This window comes from Mastigoproctus giganteus, chromosome 8, assembly GCF_048544385.1.
Source record: "Mastigoproctus giganteus isolate SK-2022 chromosome 8, ASM4854438v1, whole genome shotgun sequence".
NCBI lineage: Eukaryota > Metazoa > Arthropoda > Arachnida > Uropygi > Thelyphonidae > Mastigoproctus > Mastigoproctus giganteus.
Window position 1 is genome coordinate 207,926,867 of NC_143582.1, and position 26,874 is coordinate 207,953,740.

Here is a 26,874-nt window from a genome sequence, read left to right on the forward strand (position 1 = left end):
GTTTAAAATCTAAGTAATCAAAAAAACAAAAGGATAAACTTATATAAGTATTTTGTGTTATATGGTATTTTGGTATCTTGAGTTTTTAAAAATGTGAATAAAAGTTTATATTAACAAATGCTGAAATTAAATGGCAATGCATCCTTACTTTTTCCCAGATGACACAAACAAGCAGATAAATTTAAATTGGAAAGCATGGTTGCAGAATGCTTGGAATGTATTTTTGACATGCCAAAAAATTTCTGGCAAAAGTTCTTTTCCATCTTCTGTAGAAAGTAACATTTAGTTTTACAGATCATGATGAAAAGTTGGATGGGATGCATAATCAATGTATTATTATTACTACTGTTGTCTTTGTTGTTATATTATTTCTCCCTGATGGGGGTTCCACCCTGTGATGGGTACTGGTACCAAGTGCACAGGGTGGTTGTTATATCAGGTGTTACTGTTGGTCAAGAAACTCTCTGACTATCCAACAGGTGTTCAGGATTGTGACTTCCTGGAGTTCCTTATATGTGTTCTCTGGAAGACTTATTGCTGCTAGGCTATTATATGGGAAATTTGGCACATTACTAGTGGTTGGCGTGATGATTGGGATGGTTGTTACTTGTTGCATATGCCACATCTCTTTGATCTCCTGTCTTTGGTCCATGTATTTCCTGAACTTTTCCTTGTGGGTTTTCTGGAGGTTGCCAGTGTTGGGCACTGCTATGTCAATTAGATAGGTAGCCTTTCCCTTCTTGTCAACAAGGGTTATGTCTGGTCTGTTGTACAGGATTGTCTGGTCTGTTGTACAGGATTGTCTGGTCTGCTATTATGGTGCAGTCCCAGTATGGCCCGGGGTTCGTACGTATAATATGGTACCCTTTCTTTGATCAACTGGTATTTCTTTGCTAGCTTCTGATATATTATCCTGGCTACTTGGTCGTGTCTGCGAGTGTACTCAGTCTGGGTGATCACCTTGCATCCCACGGTGATGTGTAGGATCGTTTCTGAGGACAGGTGGCATCGTCAACATGTGTCATCTGACACTCCGGGCATTGGTAATGTATTTTCTGTAGTTTCTGGTGTTGATTACCTGGTCTTTGATGGCAAGCATGAATCCTTTAGTCTCGGGGAAGATCGTCCCACTCATAAGTCATGCATTGGAAGCCATTTTATCTGTTGTAGTGTATACCATGGAGTGTCTCCTTTGCTCATATTTCTAGCTTCATTTGTGCTGTCTGGGCAGGAGGGGACTCCTGCCCAGACAGCACAAATGAAGGTTGAGTGGGGTGTGCCATTTGTCTGTCTTCTTTATGGCCTGGTAGAGTGCTGCTATGTTTTTCTGGAACTTAATCCTTCAGGTTAGCTATCGCTGTTTTCTGTTGCTCAATGAGGTCTATCAGGCCCCCTTTCTCCCTCTTTCCGAGCTATTGTCAGTCTCTCTAGGTGACTTCAGGTGGTGTTGGCAGCTCTTGGTTATCACTGTCCTTGTCTTTCTCATGATATCCTCCAGCTTAGTGTTAGTCCAATCTATGATCCCGAAGGAGTATGTTAGCACCGGTACCGAATCAGTGTTTATGACTTTAACTGTGTTCCATTAGTTCAGCTTTGCTTTTGAGCAGGCTTCTGAGTCTCTGATGGTATTTTTCGGCCAGGAAGACCATGATCTTCTAGTGCTCTAATTGGTGAGCCTGCATCATCCCAGATACCTGTAGGTCTCTCCTCATGTCATGACTTCGATCTCTTTACGAGTCTGCAGCTCGTAGTTTCAGCTGACTAATTTCCCCTGATGCAATCCATGGGTCTTGCGTTTATCTAGACTAAATTCCATCCTGATATCATTGCTGAATTCTTCTGTGATCCAGAGTAGTTGCTGGAGTTGCTACTTGGTTGTCACAAACAGCTTGGCGTTATCCATGTACATCAGGTGGGAGAGCAGGTACAAGTTTTTCCTTCCTTCTTTGAGGAAGGAAAAACCTTCCTTCTTCATTCATACTTGTTATTGTTCGGCATGATGGATAGTGGGTGGATAGTGCCAGACAGAATCACAGTGGGCTCAGGGCATCTCTCTGAAAGATTCCTCTCATGATGGGAATTGGTCTGGTTGTGATGTTCTCAATCTTGTTGGTGGTATTCTATTTTTCCATAGTTGCTTCTAGGAAGTTTGTCACTGTCAGATTAACTTTTTAGACCTTTAGTCTTTCTATTAGCCAGCTATGAGGCAAAGGCCTTGTAGAGTAATCAATATAGGCTGTGTACAGGTTGCAGTGCTTCTTGTAGGCTTGCTCTATAACTGTGGCATCAATGGTTAATTGCTCCTTGCATTCTTTGCTCATCCACTTGCACCCTTTCTGCTGTTCAGCCATGATGTTTTGGCTCTTCAAGTGGTCTGACATCTTTTTGGTTATGCAGCTGGGAAGGATCTTGTACATCTGTGGGGGATAGGTGATCAGCTTGCATTTCACCAGGTTTCTTGTATCTTTGGTCTTTAGCCTTCAGACATGTGATTCCTTGAGGAAGAAACTCTGGGATTGTCTCTGGGTGACTTATCATTCAGGTGAACTGCTCTGCTAGTTTCTTGTGTGTGCAAGTGAGTCATTGTGGACCAGTTGTACACCAGTAGTTGTGGACATTATCTATTCCTGGGGTTTACTAGTTGTGGGACTTCCTGATCAACTGTTGTATTTCTTCCTCCTGAATCTCCCATTCTCTCATCTCTTGTACATCCTTGGTTTTCTTCCATTCTAGTTCTATCCAGGGACTCGGCTGTTGTGTCTTACTTCTCTGCTCCATATGTTGCCTCAGAACTCCTCAATCATCTTCTGCCTGGTTGGTATGTTTCAATCTTTCCCATCTTGTCTGATACTCCTGTAGAAAGCACTTTGGTTTTCAACGAAGATATGGTTGTTTGTTTCCTCTGGGAGCTCTCTTTATATTTCTGTAGTCTCTTGCTGAGTATGAGGAGATTCTGCTTCAGTGTGTCTAAGTATTCTCCTATTCTCTGATTTTTGGTCTCGTGTTTGCTGTAGACGTTGTCTCTCATGAGGATGTTCTTCAATTTTTCGATCAATTTCTTACTCCTATCATCCCATTGGTACTGGGTCAATTGACCTATATTGGCTCTTGATTCTTCTATCTTCTGCTGAAGTGTTCTTTTCCAAGCTGGCAGTTTCTTGTTTTTTCATTTCTTCTGCTGCTGGTCTCTCTTTTCTCTTCCATTAATCCTAGTGATTGCTATGCAGCACAGTATACGGCTGTGTGGATGGCCTCCAGTGTTGCACCATCGTTGTCTAGATAATGTGGTATTATTTGCTGATTGAAGTGGTCTGTGACTCTCCACAGGATTTTATTGGGTCTCTGCTTCAGTATCACACGGGTCTTTGTGCGGTCCATTCCCTTGTTGCACTATTGTTGTCTAAGTAATGTGGTATTATTTGCTGACTGAAGTGGTCTGTGATGCTCCACAGGATTTTATCAGGTCTCTGCTTCAGTATCACATGGGTCTTTGTGTGGTCCATTCCCTCGAATTCTGTTAGGACCTTCTTCCACTAGTGTTCTATTGTGGATATTATGACTTTGTCTGTTTCCACTTCAGCTGCTCTGGGTTTTATTTCTTCTTGCTCTTACTGCTCTGGTTCCATGTTGTCCATATTCTTTGTTCTTTGTTTATTATTATTATTATTACAATAATCTCTTTGATTGTAATTCCATTTTACTTAATGATAAAATGCATTTTATTGTATTATTATTATTATTATTAAACCATTATTACATGTGTGTTAGTTACAGAAATGCCATGTAGTAGGAAGATAATTATATTTGAATGTTTCTATTAGAGTTGTACAGTACAGTTGTCTTCTTATAATACTGATAACTACTTCTGAAAAATAACCAAAAAAAACTTTCAAAATTAAGATAAGAATTTCTGACATTTATAAAGCCACAATGAACATAGATTTTCCTGAGGATTTTTTTTTTTTTTTGTGGAATTTGGAATTAAGAAAACTGTGGAAGATGCAGAGAATTAAGAATGGATTGAGGACATTCAGGAAACTGTTTGGAAAGTCTACCACTCAGCAGGAGTATTCAGTTAGAGTGATTTTGTGCCTGAATAAGATGTCTAAGAAAATATCAGTATCCACCCCTCTTTGTATATGTTAAATGAAAGGTGTAGCAAACATGTAAAATGGATCTCTGAAGACCATTCTGTAATATTTATCAGTGGTAAGAAACTTGGTACAGTTTGTTTTTGTTTGTTTCGGGATGTATTAGGCGCATCAGCAACTATGGCCACAGTGCGCCAACTTGGTATAGTATTATCCAGGTTAAAAAAGTGATCATCTTCAAACACATGCTGACAGATTGAGAGATGTTAACATAAGAATATTATATATCAACTTTGTACTCATGAAAATGAAGTCTTCTGTAGAGAACTTTTGGTGATGGCATGGAATGATTTAAAAATAAAATTGCTATTTTAAAAACGTTATTTTGGGGAAAGAGTAAAAAATTTGATTTCTTTTTTATACTACTGCTGTTTACATTTTTTCCAGTTACTGAATAGCAATTTTTTTACTAAGCCTGGGATTAGTTTTTTGCATTTGCATAAATGTAAATATAGAAACCTATTGTAAAGACAGTTCCCAGTGTGGTTGAAATTTAAATGATTATTTTTAATTGTATCAAATATTAATAAACACCTACCAGCTTTAAGTGGTTTCCCTTTGAAGAACCATTCTACTACCATAGTCTGATCTCCAGCAGGAGTAAGAGTGGCTTCAAAATGAGCAATATCTCCTTCATTAAGATTAGTGAGATTCTGGAACTGAGATGTAAATACTGGAGGATGGCCTTCTTCCTCAGGTGTGATTCCTTCTGGGCGTATGAGAGATTCTTCAAGTTCCTGTATGCTTTCTAGGCCTTTTTCACCTTCGGGATGGAGGGTGCCTTCATATATAAAACCTTTTCCTGAAAGAATAAATGCACATGAATATTGCAGTAAAAATTTGCATCACTTTCAGTTTACAAATTATTTTAACATTTTGAGCTATTAGAGCAGTGGTTCCTAAACTATGCACCATGGTGCCCTAGGGCACTGTAGCGAACTCATAAGGGTGCTGCAGGATAGTTAAATTTTCGAGGGAACCACAGTGATAATCAACATCTGTCAGACACCACACGAACTACTAGCTCGAGGTAGTTCACAGTTTCAACATTACTTATTAAGTTGTTTAGACCTAACTACTTAATACACGGACTTGTTAGGTATTTCTTTTGGCCTAGGGACAGTGTGAAAAAATTACTGAGACACTAAGGGTGCCAAGAAAGTTTAGGAACCTCTGCATTAGAGTATCCAAGTGCAGGAGCTATTTATGTTGTACTTCTTTATCTATTTTCGCTTTCATTTAGCAAACTGCTAGAACACTGTGGCCATAAAGCATACTGTCCAGACAATATAAAATATGTATAGCGTGAATATATAACTACTTCAAGTTTTCTCTATGTGCTTCACTGTGCAAGTTACGCTTGGTCTTACTCTAACAGAGACTCACTCTAACACCAAAGTACTCTAACACTAAATATATAGAAAACTTGAAAAGGTTAATATACTTTAGACAAATGATCATATATAATATATGATAATTTTAAAGAATGAAACTACTAAATAGTAACTACAAGGTATTGCCAAATCAGTGCCATCAACAATCAATTTAACATTTATCCATCTTGAATGCACACATGTTTATTTAAGTTGGAAAGCAGAATAAAATTCTTTTTTTTTAATTAAAAAGCCATATGGCTATGTGTACGTACCATGAGTCAAAAACAAGTGCATCTGCCCAAAGGAGAAAATTATTAATATTAATAAAGAATTTGTGTATAATAGACAAAATACATATTACCAATTAAAAATGGAATACATTAAATGGCACATTTTAGGGACTAGCACCTTTCAATATATATAAACCATAATTAGCAGCGTTATCTATTCTGATTATCTTATACTGGTTGCAGCCCAGTCAGGAGATAGGCTACTAAAGTTATCCCATCTAACTTCAGACTTTCCTATCTGACGATTATATTACCACATCAGCATGTGGAATTTTATCCATCTGCCAAGTAGAAGTAGTAACAGTAAAGGCATGCAATGTAAGAAAGCAAGCCTATGTAGCATCAGCCACAAAAAAAACATTTAACACATCCATTCCCTCTAAATGTTTGTCCAGTTAATCCTTGAATTTATTTAAGCTATCAACTTCCACAATGACAGATGGAAGTCTGTTTGAGCTATCAACAACCCACTGGCTAAAGGCAAATTTCAGCACATCTATTCTACAACTGTCTTTCCTCAATTTGAATTTATGCACTCTGGGGTTCATAATCTGAGCAACAGGAAGAATCCCATCAGAATTGAGCCTGCTCAACAATTCAAGGCCTAATACATATAAATCAGATCACCTCGCAGAGTGCATCTGAGTTATTACTGCAGTCATGTCAAGATGATCCTGCAATGCTTCTTTAACTAGTGACTCCATTATTTTCCTCAGAGCAGAAGTTTAGTTAAACTTATAGGTCTGTAATTACTCGTGTCACTCTTTGATCCCTTTTGTGAATTGGGGATACATTTGCACATCTCCAGTCAGTGGGGGACTTAACCTGAGTCCAAGGATGCTCTCATAAGGGCTTGATTATTTCCTTTGTGGCCTCCTTTAGTATAACTGGAGAGATCCCATCTGCCCCAGGTGCCTTTCTTATGTTTAACTTCAACAATTTCTCCTCCACTTTGCTCTCAGCTAATACAAAATCATTTAACTCCCTGTTAGAGTTTAATAAGCTTCTGTCCTCCACTTCTCTACAGAATTCCTCATGTGAATGTAGATGCAAAATACTCATTCAGTTTTTCAGCTATCTGAGCAGGATTACCAATAGTCAAACCATCGATATCAAGTGGACCAATCTGATTCATCCCCTTTCAGAGTTTATATAAGTAAAGAAGTCCGTGTTGTTTTTCTTAGCATCCTTTGCCAAAGATTTTTCGTAATCTGCCTTTGCTTACCTAACCTCCTTTGTGACTTGATTACAGACTGGCTTATATCTAGCATAGGCTTCTGTGGCGCCTGATAATTTATATGCATCTCATGCATTTTTCTTCTCTGCCACGAGTCTCATTAGTTCATCTGACATCCATTTAAGCCTAAACTTTTAACATTATTTCTTAATCAGTATGAAAAGCCTGGTAGTGTCCATGATTAATTCCTTGAATGTTCCCATTTAGGATTTGCTGTTGGTAACGTCGAAAATTGGTCCCACTATACAGAATTTAAAAAGTCCCTCAAACCCATGTAGTCACCTTTACGATAGAAAAAACCCTTCCCTTTACCCCAGATGGTTGTTTCATCTTTAATTAAATCTCAAATCAGTAGACCGTGATCGCTGTCACTTAGTGGTTCCTTTATCTGCAAATTCCTAATGCATGAGTCATCACTGCTGATAATCAGATCAAGAGTATTACCCCCTCTGGTTGCCCCTCGAACATGTTGCTTTAGAAAACAATTGCCCAAAAAAATCAACAAAAGTCTTGCTAGTGTGCAAGTGACCAACCGACAAGTTCCAGTCAATATCTGGAAAGTTACAATCCCCCCCCCCCCATTACAAGACATTCTGATTTTTTACTGGCCCACTCTATTAATCTGCACAACTGTTTGTTGTACTCATTAGAGTCATTAGGCCTATAACACATGCCTGCTCTCATTTTTGCTTTTCCAGTGCTTATGTCACACCGAACTGATTGATATTGCACTGTCCATCTATGTCAACTGGATGCATTTCCCCCTTCAGAAGCTGTATAGCTATCACAAGAAAGTTTGCATCACCTTCCTGCATTTTTAAAAATGCACATAGTTTATGACATTTACAATTTTTGCGGAACTGCTCTCTATATTTAATATGTAAACAGTTTAATTAAAATGACTATTTTAATACGGTTAAAAGCAGAAATACAAAAGCTTTTAAACACTATTTTGCCTTTAAAAACATGTTTTTGAGTAGACTAGATGTGATATTTGTCAAAAAAAGCATTTTGCTTTTAAAATGTTGGTTCAATTGCGGGCTATGTTAATTTTTTTTTGTTTTTATTAAAACTGCTAGTGGGTGTTCGAATAAGGAAACTTTCATCACTGCCCACTGTATTACTAGTATCTGTTCAAATTAGTATTACAAAAGTTAATGTAGCAACCAAGCCTGGTCACTACATCTACAAACAGTCCAGTCTAATGGAAGTAGTAGTAGTAATGGAGGCATGTGATGCAAGAAAGCAAGCATATGAGCTTATGTAGCATCAGCCGAAAAAAAAAATAAATAAATTTCACACATCCATTCCCTTGAAAAGTTTGTCCAGTTCCTCCTTGAATTTATTTCAGCTATCAACTTTCACAATGAGAGATGGAACTTTGTTCCAGCAATTAACCACCTGCTGGCTAAGGCCAATTTCCACACATCTATTCTACAACTGCCTTTCCTCAATTTGAATTTATGCCCCCTTAGGTTCGTAATATGTGCAAGCGGAAGAATCCCATCAGAATTCAGCATGCTCAACCCATTCAAGGCCTTTTACACCTTAATCAGATCACCTTGCAGGTGCCTAGTCTTCGGCTGCTGCAATTTGCTGTACTTAAGCCTTTCTTGGTAAGAGAACCCCCTTCATTCCACTCACCCATCTTGTTGCCCTTCTCTGTACATGCTCAAGCAACTCTACATATTTCCTGAAATGAGGCCTCCAGACTGGTATGCAGTACTCAAGGCATGGCCTGACCATTGCTTTATACAAAGGGATAATCACTTCCCTTTCTCTACTAGAAAAATTCCTGTATATCATTGACAATACCCCATGACCTGCTCTGTCAGCCTGTCTGCAGTGGTCAAAAAACTTCATATTTGACTGCACAATTACTCCCAGATCTTTTTCATTTTTTACCACACAGTTGGTACGTTTCTCTGGGGTTAATTCTACCGATATCCAGTACTTAGCATTTGTCAATGTTAAATTTCAGTTGCCATGTCTCAGCCCATCTGCCCAAATTTTCTAGATCCTGTTGCAGTAGCACATTGCCATTACTATCATTAACAACCCTGCCAATCTTTGTATCAACTGCAAACTTCAACATTAAGCCTGATATACCTTCATCGATATCATTGATAAATATACAAAAGAACAGTGGGCCCACCATCGAACCTTTGGGGACTCCACTAATAACATTAGTCCACGAAGAGCAGTATCCATTGATTACCACTCTGTCTTCTCTCACTCAACCGCCCATTTATCCATTGTAGCAACTTGCCCTTAATACCAAACTGCTCCAATTAGCATTAGTAGAGGCATACAATGCAAGAAAGCAAGCTTATGCAGCATCAGCCAAAAAAAAAAAAAAAAAAAAGAAAAAGAAAACCTCCCATTTCACCCGTCCAGCTCAGCCTTAAATTTATTTAGGCTATCAACTTCCACAACAAAAGATGGAAGTTGGTTCCACCAATCAACCACCTTCTGGTTAAAGGCAAATTTCTGCACATCTATTCTACAACTGTTTTTCCTCAATTTGAATTTATGTCCCCTCAGGTTCTTAATCTGAGCAAGAGGAAGAATCCCATCAGCATTCAGCTTGATCAACCCATTCAAGGCCTTATACACCTCAATCAGATCACCTCACAGGTGCCTACTCTCCAAGTGCTTCAATTTGCAGAACTTAAGCCTTTCTTGGTAAGAGCACCCCTTTGTTCCCCTCACCAATCTTGTTGCCCTTCTTTGTACTCGTTCTAACAACTCTATATCCTTCCTAAAATGAGGCCTCCAGACCTTTACACAGTACTCTAGGTGTGGCCTGACCACTGCCTTGTACAATGGGATAATCACCTCCTTGTCCCTGCTAGCAAAATTATTATATATCATTGACAAGACTCCATGATCTGCCCTGGCAGCTCGTCTGCACAGCTCAGCAAACTTCATATTTGACTACACGATTAACCCCCAGGTCTTTTTCACTTTTCACTTCCCTGAGTGTAGTACCACACAGTTGGTACATTTCTCTTGGGTTATTGCTACCCATATGCAGTACTCTGCATTTGTCAATGTTAAACTTCAGTTGCCACTTCTCAGCCCATTTGCCCAACCTATCTATATCCAATTGGAGTAGCATACTGTCTTTACTGTTGTTAACAACCCTGCCAACCTTTTTATCATCTGCAAACTTGGACATTAACCCTGATATACCTTCATCAATATCACTGATGGATATACAAAATTTGTACAATAGTCTTCCATGTGCAATAGTGTCAATAGTCTTCCGTGTGCAATAGTGTCAATAGTCTTCCGTGTGCAATAGTGTCAATAGTCTTCCTGAAATCCAAGTGTCTGATATCAAAATTATCTAATAAGTTTTTGTCTAATGATGTTATATGGCTATATTTATTGTTATCTTGCACACATATACTCTAAAGAGTACACATTTTTCTTAAGATATATATAAAAAATAAAATAAAAGAAATTTTATTATTTGTAAGTGTTTGTGTTTGTGCATGCGTGCCTGTGAGCAAAACATTTTCTTTTGCTTTCCTTAATTTTATTTATTTAATTACATATCAAAAAATTTAAAAATATATTTCTATTAACATACCTATACACTGGATGGTTGTTGAAGTAAATGCTTCACCAACATTATTATAAGCCCTGCAAGTGTAAATACCACTATCTCTTGGCCAGAGGTCAGAAACTTCTAAGACTACTCGACCAAAGTCATTGGTTAACATAAAACGAGAACCTGTATTAAAAAGAATTTCAATTAAGGTTGTTAAGAACAACAAAATGAGGTATCTTATATATTAATAATATTTTAAAAATTTTTAACTCTTACATATGAAAGTGGGAGGAATTTCTCATCCTCCCTTGTGTTTTTGTGGCCATAAGCATTTAAGCTGCCTATTAAATTAGTCTTATGTGTTTTTTTAAAAGGCATTACCTAATGAAACCAATTAAAGAAATGAAAAAAGACACTAAGTCACTACTTACTACATAATTATTAGTAATACTAGTTAATTGTTGGAAAATTACTGTGTAATTTTCCAACACTGTGGGGACCAGTGTCAGGTCCCCAGGTATCCCAGACATTGGTCCCCACAACCAACATAACAAATCCAATGGCCTCTTTGAGGAGAACCAGCACAGTCAACTCTACCAGCCAGACTGTCTTCTGGAACAGAAATCATCAACATGTTTAAAAATGTTCCTTCAAATGGTCCAGTTCAAATGCTGCCAGAAATGGCAAAATTTCTTTATCAGTTTAAGAACACCATTTCACTTCTAATTTAGATGCAAAAAGCAGTGATTTTGTAACAGCTCCTTCTTCTTATAAGGTAATTATTAAAGCAGATGCGATAACCATGTGGAACTCAGGTATGCTCTACAATCCCATAACCTTTTCTGGAATAGACTGTTTGTTTGTTGTTAACTTGGACCTGTTTTTTCAGTTTTTTTGCTGTTAACTTGTGAACTGTTTCTTCTGTTTGTTTGTGTTAGTCTTTATTTAAATGTTTCTAATTTATCTTAAATTTTCAAGTATTTTGTCATCACTGAATAAGTACACCAATATTATTTGAGGGTTTGTGAAAAATCCAATTTGTTAATTTAATTTAATGCAGTTATTCTTGGCATTTTTCCTATGTTCATGCATCATCTCCAATTACTGTGCATGGAATTCACCAGCAATAAACCAGCTTTATTAATGCACATAGTTGGAAATGCTTTTTTCATCTTTAAATTGCTTGGTAAATGCAATGTTCTTATTTATATATCAAAGCAAACTTCATATTACCAAGATTTGCCTTGATACTGCACTACTTTTATGGCAGTATCTCACCTTTTAAATAAATAAACTGACCATCAATTGAGGGTGAATTTATTTATTCAAAACATGAGGCACTGCTAAAATGTAGCAATTTCTCATATTTTACATACACAATACATTAACCTTTCAGCAATGCTATTGTTTAAAATTAGTGCAATACAAAGGTCAGGTGTGGTAACACAAAGTTTTAAGTGTTCCAGAAATCATGTTCTAAATCAAAATGCTTTTATTTGTACTGGTGAAGTACTGTTGTGATAAAAAGTCTGATAAGATAATTCAGAACCTAACCTATATTTATTAGTTTATGTTCTTTATTAGGAATGATGCAATTGCACTAACTTGTATGAGAGTTCTTTATTAGGTTATTGATAAGATAATTCAGACCATAACCTATTTTTCCATGGGGAAATGATTTCCAAGATCATGTTTCTTTTACACAATGATTTACAGTAATTCATTAATCAAGTACCTAACTCAAGGAATATCAATAGTCAAGGACAGTACTATTGAAACAATGACAAGAATGCCTTACTATGATGGAGAAAGGGAATCAAGATAATATAGAAAAGCTGACTCTAAACTAATTTTATTTTCTTTAATCATTTATATTTACTCAAGAAATTAGACTTTGAGACACTTTAAAAGTTACATAACCAGAATGTCATGTAAAAATTCATTAGAACAAATTTATTGTGTCTTGTGTTTCCTTTAAAGATTTGTCATCTCCAGCATAACAAATATCACACCCTTTAGACTTTTAGGTAATGAAAATAGCAATTTTAATGATCAGAAAGCTTTCAGATGTGGTGGATTAAATAATCTAAATTGAGTGTTTAATATTGTAAGATATGAATTTAAAAAAAATAACATAAAATTAAGGTTAACTGATCCTGTGAGACTGAAGTAATTTCATAGTACTTTCTTAATGATTTTCACTGGTTATAAGTGGAAATGATGATTCTAATCAGACCTTTTTAACATGAATCAATAATTTTCTTTTCAATTCCCATATAATAAACAACCATTATAAATGAGAGGAAGAGGAGTGGAATCAAATTAAATCATTAACTCTGCAGTGATGGTGCTAGGTCTGACAGACCACTCAGCAAAAATATCTATTTTTCAAAAATATGAGCATTAATCACTGATTCAATATTAGTGGCTATTCATCTCTCTCTACCTTCTTAACTATAAATACAGTCTTACTTAAATAGATTTGGAAGTCACAAGTATTGTTTACATGGGGTAATTATGTGAAACATGCTGTGAGATGAAGTCTCACCATTTTTGTTGCTATTTTTATCTTCCACTATGTGTATTTTTATCTTCCACTATGTGTATTTTTGTCTTCCACTACTTTGATTTTAGTGTTAAGCAAACAAACTTCTTGCTAGATGGTTTCCACTACTATTATGAGGGTTAGGTACTCTCTGTTTTGTGTTTAATTATTATACCAAATGATTTGTTTTGACAATTATTATTATTTATCTGACAAAACATAGTAATATGTGTACATGCATAAGTTTGAACTTTTGTGTGTATTTTATAAATTTTTAAAATTTATAAATTTTATGAATTTTTGTGTGGTTAGTATTTAAAAAAACTATAACAAAAATGATAGTTTTTGTTATAGTTTTTTTCAGAAGCATTTGTGTGTTTTTTCAGACGTGTTCGCTGGTTGGAAAACACAGATGAAAAAAAACCAAAATTTTTAATTAAAATTTTTTCATTAAAAATAAAAAAAATACACTTAAAAAATATTGTAATCCATTACTAAAAAGTCTAGCAATTGCATACAAAAAGAATTCTAAAAACAAAAATTCTTTTCAAAAGTAAAAAAAGGAAATTTGTGTTCTGTCAGATGAAGCACCACTATAATTATAACAATTGATAGTGCCACTGCTGTTAGGTTGAGAAGAACAGAAATGAGAATTAAAAAGATATATACAAAATATGTATTGATATAGAGGGGAATATTCAGAATGATGTATGTGTAAACGGCAGAACAATAAAGAAAAATGTGGAATGAAATTTGAATTAGGAGGAAGATGGAAAAGGATGATATGAGTTCCAGAAGCAATAATAATGATGATGATGATGATATATGTAAGTGTTCATCTTAAGTAAAGTGTCTGTCCCATAACAGTACTACAAACATAAAACCTATTAAATTTAATTTTCTATGACACATCCTCATTATACACATTTCTTATTACCACTTTGCACACTTCAACCATACTCGCCCTATCTCTCTCTCTCTCTCTCTCTCTCTCTCTCTCTCTCTCTCTCTCTCTCTCTCTCTCTTGCATTTTATGGAAGATGCCATGAGTTGTTAGTAAAAGAACATATAACTCTTACAAAGAATATTTATAGATCTATACTCAAATATTTGAAGTGGTTCATTACCTAAACTCAAAGGCTTGCCATTGAAAAACCATTCTATAGTTAGTCGGGGATCAGTGGCTGGTTCCACCTGACATTCGAGTCTTAATCCTTCTCCTTCATTAACTGTGAAATTAGCTACGAGTGGCTTAACAAAATATGGTTTCTGAAACTGTGGCTCAGCTTCTCCCATGGGTTCCTGAAAGGAAATAACAAAGTTCTAAAAAGTTATATTTCATTTTTTTAAATTATTTTCTGCCTGTATTTCTGTGCACTCGTAATATGCTATGATTTTAACAAATGATAACTTTTTCAACACTCTTGAGTGTTATAGGTGCAACTGATTTTTTTTTTTTTTTTTTTAAATATTCCCAGCCTGTTCCAAAAATTATTTTTAAACAGTGTGTTTTATCAATATTAAGGCTAAAATATGCACAATGTTTTCTATTTAATGAGAACCATTATTTAATAATAATTCCGAAATAGCACATTCGGAAGCATGTCAATGCTGATGGGATTCTTCCTCTTGCTCAGAATAATCACCTGAGAGGGCATAAATTCAAATTGAGGAAAGACAGATGTGGGATAGATGTGCGGAAATTTGCCTTTAGCCAGCGGATAGTTGGTTGGTGGAACAGACTTCCATCCCTTGTTGTGGAAGTTGATAGCCTAAATAAATTTAAGGCTCAGCTGGACAGGTATTTTGAACGAACGGAGGAGTGAAATGAGAGTGTTTTTTTTTTTTTGGCTGATGCTGCATAAACTTGCTTTTTTGCATCATATGCCTCTACTAATGCTAATGTCAGATAGAATGAAACATCCTGGTTGATACTAAATTCAACAATTCATTTTTTGAATTTTATCCTATGTATTATTTAATTATATAATAAAAAATTGGAATTTATATAAATATTAAATAAAATACACAGCTATATAACACAGAAAGACTTCATTAACTGTACATTTGTCATTTGGAGATTTGATTATTCATGGAAAATTTTTGTGTGTCATACCTTGTCCATCAAAGCTAAGCACTCCTAATTGCTCATAGAAGCCCAGAAGACTGACATTAGTATTAGTATTAGCCTCATAATGCAAGAAAGCCATAAGCTTTTGCTACCCTAACCAAAAAATAAATAAATATCCATTTATTTGTTGTGCCAAACAAATACATAATTTACTGAAGACAACATACCCGTGGATCAGTACAGCCAAGGCCAGAAGAGTTTATATCAGATTATACAGATACATAAATAACAACAAAATAAGTCTTATTTATATCAAGGATCAAATATAATAATAATAACACAAGTACATACACAGCACCACAAGCTACAAGCTAGGCCAGACTCAACAGTTTCCTTGCAGTACTGGTGGTATACGGAGAATAAGAATATATCAACACTGAGCTGTTGAATAGGTTTGGGCAAGGGATAAGGAAGGAACCAATCAAGAAAAAAATATTTGATTAGGGAGAGGAATTAATGATGGCTTCTCTGGGAGGTGAATGTGCCAGCCAACCTTACCTTAAATAAGAGGTCTGCCAAGCATTTGGAAACTGAAGGAGGGAAGGGGGAGGGAGGGAAGGAGAGAGAGAGAGAGAGAGAGAGAGAGAGAGAGAGAGAGAGAGAGAGAGAGAGAGACTGAAATTTTAATGAGTAAGTGAACAAGCTAAGGCACATTAGAAATTAGAGGAATTCTCTGAGTTTCAGAAATTGATTTCTTGTTAGTAGAGCAAGAATTCTACAGTATGAGGGACAGGTTTTGTTATAGCACCCTTCCAAGTCCTACAAGAAAACTTTATCTTCAAGTAACATAAATATAATTCTATTAAATTAGCTTTAAAGAAATGAAGTCATACCTAATGAGGCTCTAAAAAAGTAATATAAACAATAAATAAATAAATAAATTCAGTACCATATATTTTGCCAAGTATGCTTCTTCTGCTTCTTGAACCTTGGATAAACCTTCTTTTCCCATAGGGTGTTGAGTGCTTAGAATAACACCTGCCTTACCTACATACACAGAATAAAAAAAAATCTAAATAATTTGTACTCAAAAAAAAAAAAAAAAACAAAAACCCCTCTTGTAGCCCAAATATGGCCTAAACTAAAACATGGTACCCTTTCCATAGTTTTCTGCTCTTGAACTGCTTATAAATCTTAATTTTTTCTGATCATTAGTGAAGGTTACATTTCAATGTCATATATAATGCTCGATTAAAGTGCACAGTGTGCAATAACATATTTCAAATATAAAAAATTCCTCTGCAAATTAGGGAATATTTCAATAGCTCAAAATATTTCTTATATTTAAAGATCCTGATATTTCAATATTTTTCCTAATTCTTTTTTTTTTTTTTTACTAAATACTTCTGTTGTCTTAGTTTTGAAAATGTCAAATACTTTTCTTGAAATACAAGAAAACTTTTCCTGATTTATAGAGATTATAAAGCTATAATAAGTTGACATTTCAAGAAAATAAAGTGAGAAGTACCATATCATAATGACAGACCATACTGAAGCTACAAAGCAGTGTTTATGAAATTCATTTATTCACCAACTAATAAATTTCTATATTTAGTATAGTTTATAATGCTCAATACAGTTGCAAAATTTATTGTACGCAATGCAAAAGGGAAGCAGTATTGACTGCTTCTCTTTTATTGCTTCAATTTCAAAACATTAATTCAAAGAAAGTGATCAAAAAGTATTATGTGAATTATTTTATGAATTTTTTGCTTAATTTTAGGAAAGGAAATTATAAATTATGACTGGTTACATACTGTGCACTTTGAGGGAACCTGTAGTTACAGCTTCTCCTCTTGTATTCTTTGCTTTGCATGTGTAGATTCCAGAATCTTCAGGATATGAAGTCGAAATATCCAGTGTCACAAACCCAAAATCATTCTTTACAGTAAATCGAGTAGCTATAAGAGAATTATTAAAATCAGATGAATTATACAGAGAATATATCAATTATTACTAAAAATCATATTTCGCATATAAATACAGATGTTGATAATTTATACCTCAAAAAACAAATTTTCACAAAAAAATCCCCTTACCTGCACTTAGTGGCTTGCCATTGAAGAGGAATTCAATAGTCAGAGTGGGATCCTTGGAAGGTTCAACTCTACACTCAAAATGAGCAGGTTCACCTTCTCTTAACTCAATGTTATTAAGGTGAGTTACAAACACAGGACTATCATATGTGGGTTCTAGACGGTCAGGTGCAGCACGAGTCTGATATTCCTCCAAAGCTTGAATTTTAGGAATACTTTCTGGATGTTGCGGTGATAATATAAGACCTCCACGTCCTATCAAAGACAGAAGAAATGAAATTAAAATTATTATTTTTTTAAAAGTGACCAGTTGAGTCATAAAATAGCATTCTGTTGATTTAATAGCACATTATAAAGTATTTATATGGTATTATTTATTTAAATTAGAATTAAAAATTATACAAAAAGAAAGACACCACAAAAATTTAATCATAGTAAATCTCAGTTGAACAAATCTCCAAAGATTCACTACATATCCTTGGAGATTCAATCATCTGAGATCTAATATTTATTCAGTGGATATCCTTGGACAATAATATCTACCTTTCTGGTGGGTGATTATTTCCCTTTTGAGACCTAATCGGTCTAATCATTGGCAATAATGGTTGAAGCTGAGTGTTAATAGCATATTCCTTATACCAACCATATACATTAGCTGATTAGTCAAAATGTAAGTTTTGTAGGACATTACACAAAAATATACTGATAGAATACAAGTAATTTATGCTCAGTCTATTTTAAAGAAACAGAAATGAAGTACAATACTATAAAACAAAATTACAATGACATTAACCAAACTACAATGTACAATAAAAACATGATTATGCAGAATGACTGGAGGACAGGATCTTCCAGTTATCTGAATTTTGCATAATACCATAGGACATAAGTCTTAATAACATCTTCCAGTAGTAAAACACAAATTACTTGTTTTGCAGCTCTGGCAAATGCAAAGTTTTTAGTTATATTTAGCCGCTTTATTGACTTAATTGTTATATTAAATTATTTTCTATAAGTAGCTTATAGACCTAGTCAAGATCCTTAGTTTATTCTGAATTTAGATAGCGAGATTTGGAAGTTAATTAATACTTAGTGTCCGTAGATTTACCGTTCGTAACTTGATGCCATTGTTATACAATACAACGTTATATTCTTCCTAGATAGGGTTAGCTTAGTATAGTATATAGTATTATCGATTAATCAGTAAAATTTATTAATCTTGTTAAACTTCATTATCAATAAAATTGTACTTTTTTAACTAAATAACAATTAGGTTTTACAAACGAAACATTATTAATTAATACATAACTTGATATGGAAGTTATATAATGAAACTCGGATATAATACTCGATACTGAAAAAAAAAAACATATATATATAGTGTTATAATTGCATTGGGATATAAGTTTAGGGTTATAATTTTGTACTGAAATTGAATTTTATTGAAATTAAACCTAAATCATGACTCAGACCAGAGCAGCAAAGCAAAAGGCTCCAGCTAAAAGGCTCTTTGTGTGTGTGCACAATGTAAGGAGTGTGAGGAAATCAAATGACAACTCGGCGTTGTTATGGGCCTGTATGAGAGCTTGAAGAACAGAGTGGATGCCCTCAAAGAATCTAATTGAGGGGCCCATCAAGCTCTCAGCTGCTCACATCAATGCCAGAGCTTGCACTTGAACATCACACAACACAGCGGCAACCCCCAAGGCCGAATGCACTGGTCCCACAGAAACTAGTAGTTGTCGGTGACTCTATTGTCAGGGAAATGGGGAACATATTGTATAAAAAGGATAGGTGGAACAGGACCAGGGTATGTCTGCCAGGGGAAAACGATGCCAAAGGATGATGCTGTAGAGCAGATATCATCTTTTAAGGGCACAAAAGGTGATATCGTTGTACACATTGGTACTAATGATATTAAGAGTAGGAGACTGACAGAATTACTAAACAAGTACAGATCATTGTTGAAAAAAGCCATGAATTATGGTTGAATTTGAAAGTGTCTGCAATTCTGCCTAGACATGATAGGAGGGAGTATATGATCAGAGCCCTGTCGATCAATTTGGCCCTGGAGAGATTGTGCAAGGCTCAAGGGGCAGAATTTTTCTCAGCCTGGTCTGTGCTTGTTAACAGGAGAGGCTGCTTCTACAGGGATGGGATACACTTCAATAGAAAGGGTGAAAGAATATTTGCTGATGCTATTGAGGCAGTGTTAGGTGGGTCAGAAAACTGCTAAATTGGGGTGATACACAGACTAATAGATTAACAGTAGCCGCTGGCAGAGGTGAAAGTGATTCTTGCACTGCTTCTATTGGAATGAGCAACAGCCTGGAAAACAAGATGCAGCTAGGAGTCATTGTGGTACAAGTAAACACATGGGTTCTGTTAGTGTAGCTAAGAATAGGAACAGGTGCATGTATATTTACGTGTACACCAATGCTAGGAGTTTGGTAAATAAACTTCATGAATTTGAGGTGTTGGTCAAAACATCAAAGGATGATATTGTTGGGATATCAGAGACGTGGTGTCAAACAGATATAAGGAATGCAGAACTGGAATTTGGGGAATACAATGTGTATGGGAAGGATAGACAGGATAGGAAGGGAGGAGGGGTTATGCTATTAGTTAAGAAACAGATAACATCCAAGGAAGTGAAGCCAGTTGACATTGCTGGACAGTGCAGTGTCGAGTCAGTTTGGTGTGACATAAGCATTGGGAGATCAACATTGAGAGTAGGAGTGTGTTACAGGCCTAATGACTCTGATGAGTATAATAAAAAAAACTGTACAGGGAAATACAGAGGGCCAGTAAATCAGAGAGCCTTATAATGGGGGATTTTAATTTCCCAAATATTGACTGGAATTTGTGGGTTGGTCACGCATACACTAGCAAGGCTCTTGTGGATTTATTGCATGATTGTTTTCTACAGCAGCATGTTCAGCAGGCAACTAGAGGGAGTAATATATTCTTGATCTGATTATCAGTAGTGATTCATTATACATTAAGAATCTGCAGATAAAGGAACCACTAAGTGGCAATGATCACAGTGTGCTGAAGTGGGATTTACTCAAAGAGGTAACTACTATCAAGGGTAAAGGGAAGGGTTTTTGCTTTCGTAAAGGCGACAACGTAGGTCTGAAACTATTTAAATTCTATACGGTGGAACCAACCGATGATGTTACCAACAGCAAATTCAAAATGGGAAGCACTCAAAGAATTAATCTTGGAAGTTACTAGGCTTTACATACCAACTAAGAAATATTGTTCAAGGTTTAGGTCTAAATGGATGTCAGATGAACTAATGGGACATATGGCAGAGAAGAAAAATGCATGGGATACATATAAATTAATGGGTGACATGGAAGCCGATGATAGATATAAGCTGGTCTGTAACCAAGTCACAAAGGAGATTAGTTGTTGTTTGTTTTTTGGTTTTTAAGAGCATTAGCAACTAAGGCCATATTGCTCCGGGGATATGCAGTGGTCATTCTCTGACCTTTCCGCATCCTCTGTATTCGGTGGTCATGGGCGTGAACCTCGGTCTAATCAAGAAGCGTGTGCTACGCACTGCTGCTCCTGCCCACCTGGCTACGGAGGCACCAAGGAGATTAGGCAGTCAAAGGCAGATTATGAGAAATCTTTGGCAAAGGATGTAAAGAAAAACAACAAAGAGTTCTTTACCTATGTAACCTCTAGAAGGAAGGGAATGAATCAGATTGGTCCACTGGATATCGATGGTTCAACTGTTGATGATCCTGCTCAGGTGGCTAACAAACTAAATGAGTATTTTGCATCTACATTCACACATGAGGAATTATTCAGGGAGGGGAATGCCAGAGGTGAATTGAATTCTGGCAGTGAGCTAGATGATTTTGAAATAAATGAGATACAGGCCTAAAGACTCTGATGAGGAGAAATTGTTGAAGATAAACATAAGAAAGGCACCTGGGATGGATGGGATCTATATTAAAGGAGGCAGCAAAGGAAGTAAGCAAACCCTTAGCCATAATTATGAGAGCTTCCTTGGAATCAGGGGAGATACCCATGGACTTGAGATGTGCAAATGTGAACCCAATTCACAAAGGAGGATCAAAAGGCAACACAAGTAATTATAGACCTGTAAGTTTAACTTCTGTTCCAGGAAAATTAATGGAGGCACTGGTTAAAGAAGCACTGCAGTATCATCTAGACAAGACTACAGTTATAGCTCGGACACAGCATGGTTTTGTTATGGGAAAGTCTTGCCTGACCAATTTGATTGGATACTATGATGTGGTCATAAAGTAACTGGATGCAGAGAATAACTTTGATATCATATATTTGGATCTTAGAAAGGCTTTTGATACTTGCACAAATTGGAGCAGTGCGGCATTGGAGGCAAACTGCTGCTATGGATAAAGGGATGGTTGAGCGGGAGAAGACAGAGAATGGTAATCAATGGACACTGCTCTTCGTGGACTAATGTCGTTAGTGGAGTCCCTCAGGGTTCAGTGTTGGGTCCATTGTTGTTTTCTGTATTTATAAATGATATTGATGATGGTATATCAAGCTTAATGTCCAAGTTTTCAGGTGATACGAAGGTTGACAGAGTTGTTAATGACACTAATGACTGTATGCTGCTGCAACAGGATCTAGAAAAGTTGAGCAGATGGGCTGAGAGGTGGCAAATGAAGTTTATCATTGACAAATGTAAAGTACCACATATGGGAAACAGTAACCCCAGAGTAACGTATCAACTCTGCGGTACTACGCTGACAGTGGTAGAGAATGAAAAGGACCTGGGGGTAATTGCGCAGGCAGATATGAAGTTTTCTGAGCAGTGCAGACGGTCTGCAAGAGTAGCTCATGGTGTCTTCTCAATGATATACAGGAATTTTTCTAGCAGGGATAAGAAGGTGACTATCCCCTTGTATAAGGCGATGGTGAGGCCACACCTTGAGTACTGTATATAGGTCTGGAGGCCTCATTTTAAGAAGGATGTAGAGCTGTTGGAATGAGTACAGAGAAGGGCAACAAGATTAGTGAATGGAACAAAGGGTTGCTCTTACAAAGAAAGGCTTAAGTTTTGCAGATTACAGTGGTTGGAGACTAGGCACCAGCGAGGTGATCTGGCTGAGGTGTATAAAGCCTTGAATGATTTGAACATGCTCAATGCTGATGGGATTCTTCCTCTTGCTCAGAATAATCACCTGAGAGGGCATAAATTGAAATTGAGGAAAGACAATTGTAGGATAGATGTGTGGAAGTCTGCCTTTATCCAGTGGGTAGTTGATTAGTGGAACAGACTTCCATCTTTTGTTGTGGAAGTTGATAGCCTAAATAAATTTAAGGCTGAGCTGGACAGGTATTTGGAATGAATGGAGGGGTGAAATCGGAGCTCCTTTTTTTTTTTGGCTGATACTGCATAAGGTTGCTTTCTTGCATCATGTGCCTCTACTAATGCTAATGCTAATAATTAAATAACATTATATATAACATTCATATGAAGAAAGGTGGTGCTAAATGTACTTGTCTGGCTGCCAGTAATTTTCTACAGAGCTTTGGTTTTAGTTCTGATTTCATTCAATTTGCATTGCTGGGAATTAGAAGTGAGGTGGCCAGGAAATAATTTTTTTGCATAGTAAGACTGCTGTTAATAAATTCTATGAAATTTAATTATAACAACTGTGCTTTCTTCATATTCCATTTTACAATAATGATTTTTGTATTAAAAGTAGGAGGACTTCCTCATCCTTTCTTGTGGTTTTGCAGATCAAATACAAAAACAGCAGATCAAATACATTCCTGATGGATGGTCCATAGTATGAAATGACCGAGCATTTCAGTCATTAACTGCTATCATCAAATATTGACAAATAATGAAAGTTTAGATAGCAGTACTCATTTCAAATTTGTTATGCTCATCTATAATTAATTTTAATCTATTATATATATACAGTGCATTCTGGATAATGGGACCACAGAATATTAGGACCAAACAAGCAAGAACTGAATAAAATGCATAAATTAACCCTAATTTACTTTGTGTATTAGGACGAGCATGGCATTTATTCAGGCCAGTAGAACCAGTTCGGACTAGGGGATATAGTAGGGGAAAGGGGGAAGGAGTGGTTTGAAAGCGCTGTTAGTTCCGTGCATGTTCACTGCTTACACCAATGGCAGCTTATTCAGTAATGGCTATAGACTAATGACTATAGCGGTAATGACTAATGACTATAGAAGCGTCCCATCTGTGGTGTAGTGGTAGTGCTTTTTCCAAATTTTTGAGCTCCACGTATCACTAAAGCAACTCTTCAGACCATGAGAGCAACCTCATTTCTTACACAAACCTACGTATTGTAACTTTGCTTAAAAAAAGGAATCAATTGGCAATTGGATACTAGGTACATTAATCAAGTACATACTGATAGTATAAGAATTGAATACTGATAATATAAGAATTGATTAACTTTTTACAAAAAAATTCAACTGGATGTGGCTCATTTTAAAAAAAATTCTTTTTCTGTTTATAAGCAGGATGTCAAAATGTAAAGATCTGACACTTGCTAAGAAGATTGCCTTGCTAGACAAGATCAAAAGCCAACCACATAACAGCAGTCGACAGCAACTGGCAGAGACACTAAGAGAAACAACAATTGCACATTTAATTAAGCAACAAGATGAACTACGACATGCATGGCATCACATGAATGAAAGCAAAGAACTTCACAGAAAGGGAAGTGAGAAGGAAAGGACCCTGATGTAGAAGAGGCACTAAAAGAATGGTTCTCCATTGTAACTGGACGAGGTGTACATATCAGTGGCCCAATGCTGAAAAGAAAACCAGAAGAGTTTGCTGAAAAGCTGGGGTGCAATGATTTCCTAAGTGACGGATGATTGGTTGTCACGGTGTAAAGCTCGACATGAAATTAAGTTCAAGAAAGGACATGGCAAGAAGAGTAGTGCAGATTTTGTAAGTGCCGACCATTGGAAATCAATGATATTGCCCAATTTGCTTCAGAAATTTTCCACTGATGACATTTACAATGCCGATGAAACAGGCTTGCTTTATCGCTGCATGCTGGATGGTTCATTGGTCTACAAATGCGAAATTTTGGTGGGTTCAAAAAAGGCTATGGATTGCGTAACTGTGTAATGCTGTGCAAACATGTCGGGATCTGATAAATGGAAGCTTTTGGTGACTGGAAAAAGAGCAAAGTCGTGATGTTTCAAGGGACCTAGACTGGACGGTTTACCAGTTATCTACCGCTCTAATAAAAATGCCTGGATGACATCTGAAATTTTTGAGGAATGGCTAAAGAATTGGAATGCTGAACTACAGTGGAACTCAAGAAAAATTCTGTTGCTTCTTGACAACTGCACACCCTCACTTTGATTGCACACCCTCACTTTGCACTGCATACCCTTACTTTGATTATCCGAACAACATTCAAATGGAATTCTTCCCACCCAACACAACATCTTTGATACAACCCATGGATATGGGTATCATAAAGAATCTGAAGAAGACAACATATCGCACAAAGCTGGTTAACTATACACTTGACGGCATTGAAGAAAATCTCTATACATCATCATCAACAGCAAAGGTGACCATTTTACAAGCGATACAATATGTCGCAGATAGCTGGCACGAGAAAAACTGCAAGATAATTAAAAACTATTTTGCTCATGTTAGCTTTCAGCATTCAGACATAGAGAATGCTGAAACAGCACCAGTCGAAACTGAAACCGTGCTGTCACTGCAGTAAGTTACAAATGTAGAGGAGTTTTTGTGTCAACAAAAATCTGCAATGTTACGAGGACATTATTGATCAAATTGTAGCAAAACACTGCAATATATCTGAAGAGTTGGTTAGTGACGAAGATGACATGCCTGAGCCTGATCGAGCAGAACACAAAGATGCAATGAAATGTATTGCCGACTTACGACACTATTTTAGGCAGGAAGGAAATGAAAACAGCCCCGTGTATGCACTGGATCAATGCTATGATTTTGTTCACATGAAGTCAGTTGAGAGTGCATAGCAATCAACTGTGTATAAGTTCATAATTAAACATAATTGAATGTTTTTTTCATTAATTCTAAGTTTTGTATGTTCTTAATTAGTCCCATTGTAGTTTAATAAATGAGATTTTGCTTTGAACTTATTTTTCTTTGCATTCCCTTAAGCTATGGTTAATGGGACCAGCCGCATAATAGGACTACATTTCATCTTCCCCGATGTGGTCCCATTATCCGGAATGCACTGTATTATTTTTTAATCTATTATTAAACAGACTACAAATGTAACCTATTTAATAATAGACTACATTTGTTTTCTAATTGTCCCTGTAATAAACAGTGTGAGATCTAAGGCATGCCTTTCAATTTCAATTTGCTCCCTCAAACTTTCCTTACAACTCTAATTGCACCTCTAAATATAAGCCTCTTCTAGGTACTTTAAAAACATTTCCTAACTTCACTTGGTTAGAATGCAAATAGTAAAAATCTATATATGGATAAAAATAAATAAATAAATCTGCAGTCAATGTCAATCCACTGTAGGATGGCAGCCTTCTGAACAAGTCATGTTGGGGGGAAGGACCATCGATTAACTATATTTATCAGTCAGGGGGGCTTGAACCCCAGTACACAAAGAATGTATGCTATTTCACTCCCACTCCTGACTGCTCAGTTATGGAGGCCTTTTTATATTGATATATAAAGATAGTGGACATAATGGATCCATATATTTTATATGGATATATAAAGTATGTGGATATAAGAGATAAAAAACATACATGGCATGCATACTACCATTGCTACTGATTGCTGGATGAAAGAGATTCTCTAATTAGCTTCTTAGAATATAAATCAACTCTTTATCTGCATATATAGTACAGATATAGTATACTCTACTCAATTATTGTAAGTAAAAATTGCTGACTCTACACTTATAAGAAAACATTTATAATTTACTTATTTTATTAAAATATAAAGGCACAAGGCATAATATGATATGAGCTTAAAATATACTATAAAATATTGGTGTGAATACACCATAGATAGCTCATAAAAGAAAAACTACAATCGTAGCATAAAGGCATCAATTTAATTGTATCTCATATTGTGACTACCTTCACAACGAGTTACCATGTTAACTCGTTGTTATCATGTAAAATCATGGTAACTCGTGAAGGTAGTCACAATATGAGATACAATTAAATCGATGCCTTTACACTACGATTGTAGTTTTTCTTTTTATGAGCTATCTATGGTGTATTTACACTGATATTTTATAATAATTTACTTACATAAAATGTTTATTTACAATAGATAAGGAATACAGGAGATGACATTTTAAATCCTGTGTTTGTTACACTGATCTGATTGTTTCCCTTACAGAAGTATTATTTCCCTCACCTCAACATTTTATTTAAGAATCACACTGTTTTTGCATATACTGTATGATTATATTTGTTTTAATGTTTTTTTATTTATTTCAACATAAAAAAAAAATAAATGGCACACAATAATAAATTACTGCTAATCATAGATCCATTAAA

General features: G+C 35.9%; 1 protein-coding gene across 1 annotated transcript in view; it reads right to left on the bottom strand.

Annotated features, from left to right (window-relative positions):
• The window catches only part of LOC150082232 (uncharacterized), a 1,008,282-nt gene that overhangs the window by 450,079 nt on the left and 531,329 nt on the right, over positions 1-26,874 (bottom strand). Inside the window, exons 82-87 of the mRNA XM_090379191.1 lie at positions 17,329-17,580; positions 17,047-17,190; positions 16,179-16,276; positions 14,286-14,460; positions 10,653-10,796; positions 4,690-4,953 (exon numbers count right to left, since the gene is read on the bottom strand). Of these exons, the coding sequence (XP_090235317.1) occupies positions 4,690-4,953; positions 10,653-10,796; positions 14,286-14,460; positions 16,179-16,276; positions 17,047-17,190; positions 17,329-17,580 (1,077 nt within the window). The remainder of the gene's footprint in view (positions 1-4,689; positions 4,954-10,652; positions 10,797-14,285; positions 14,461-16,178; positions 16,277-17,046; positions 17,191-17,328; positions 17,581-26,874) is intronic.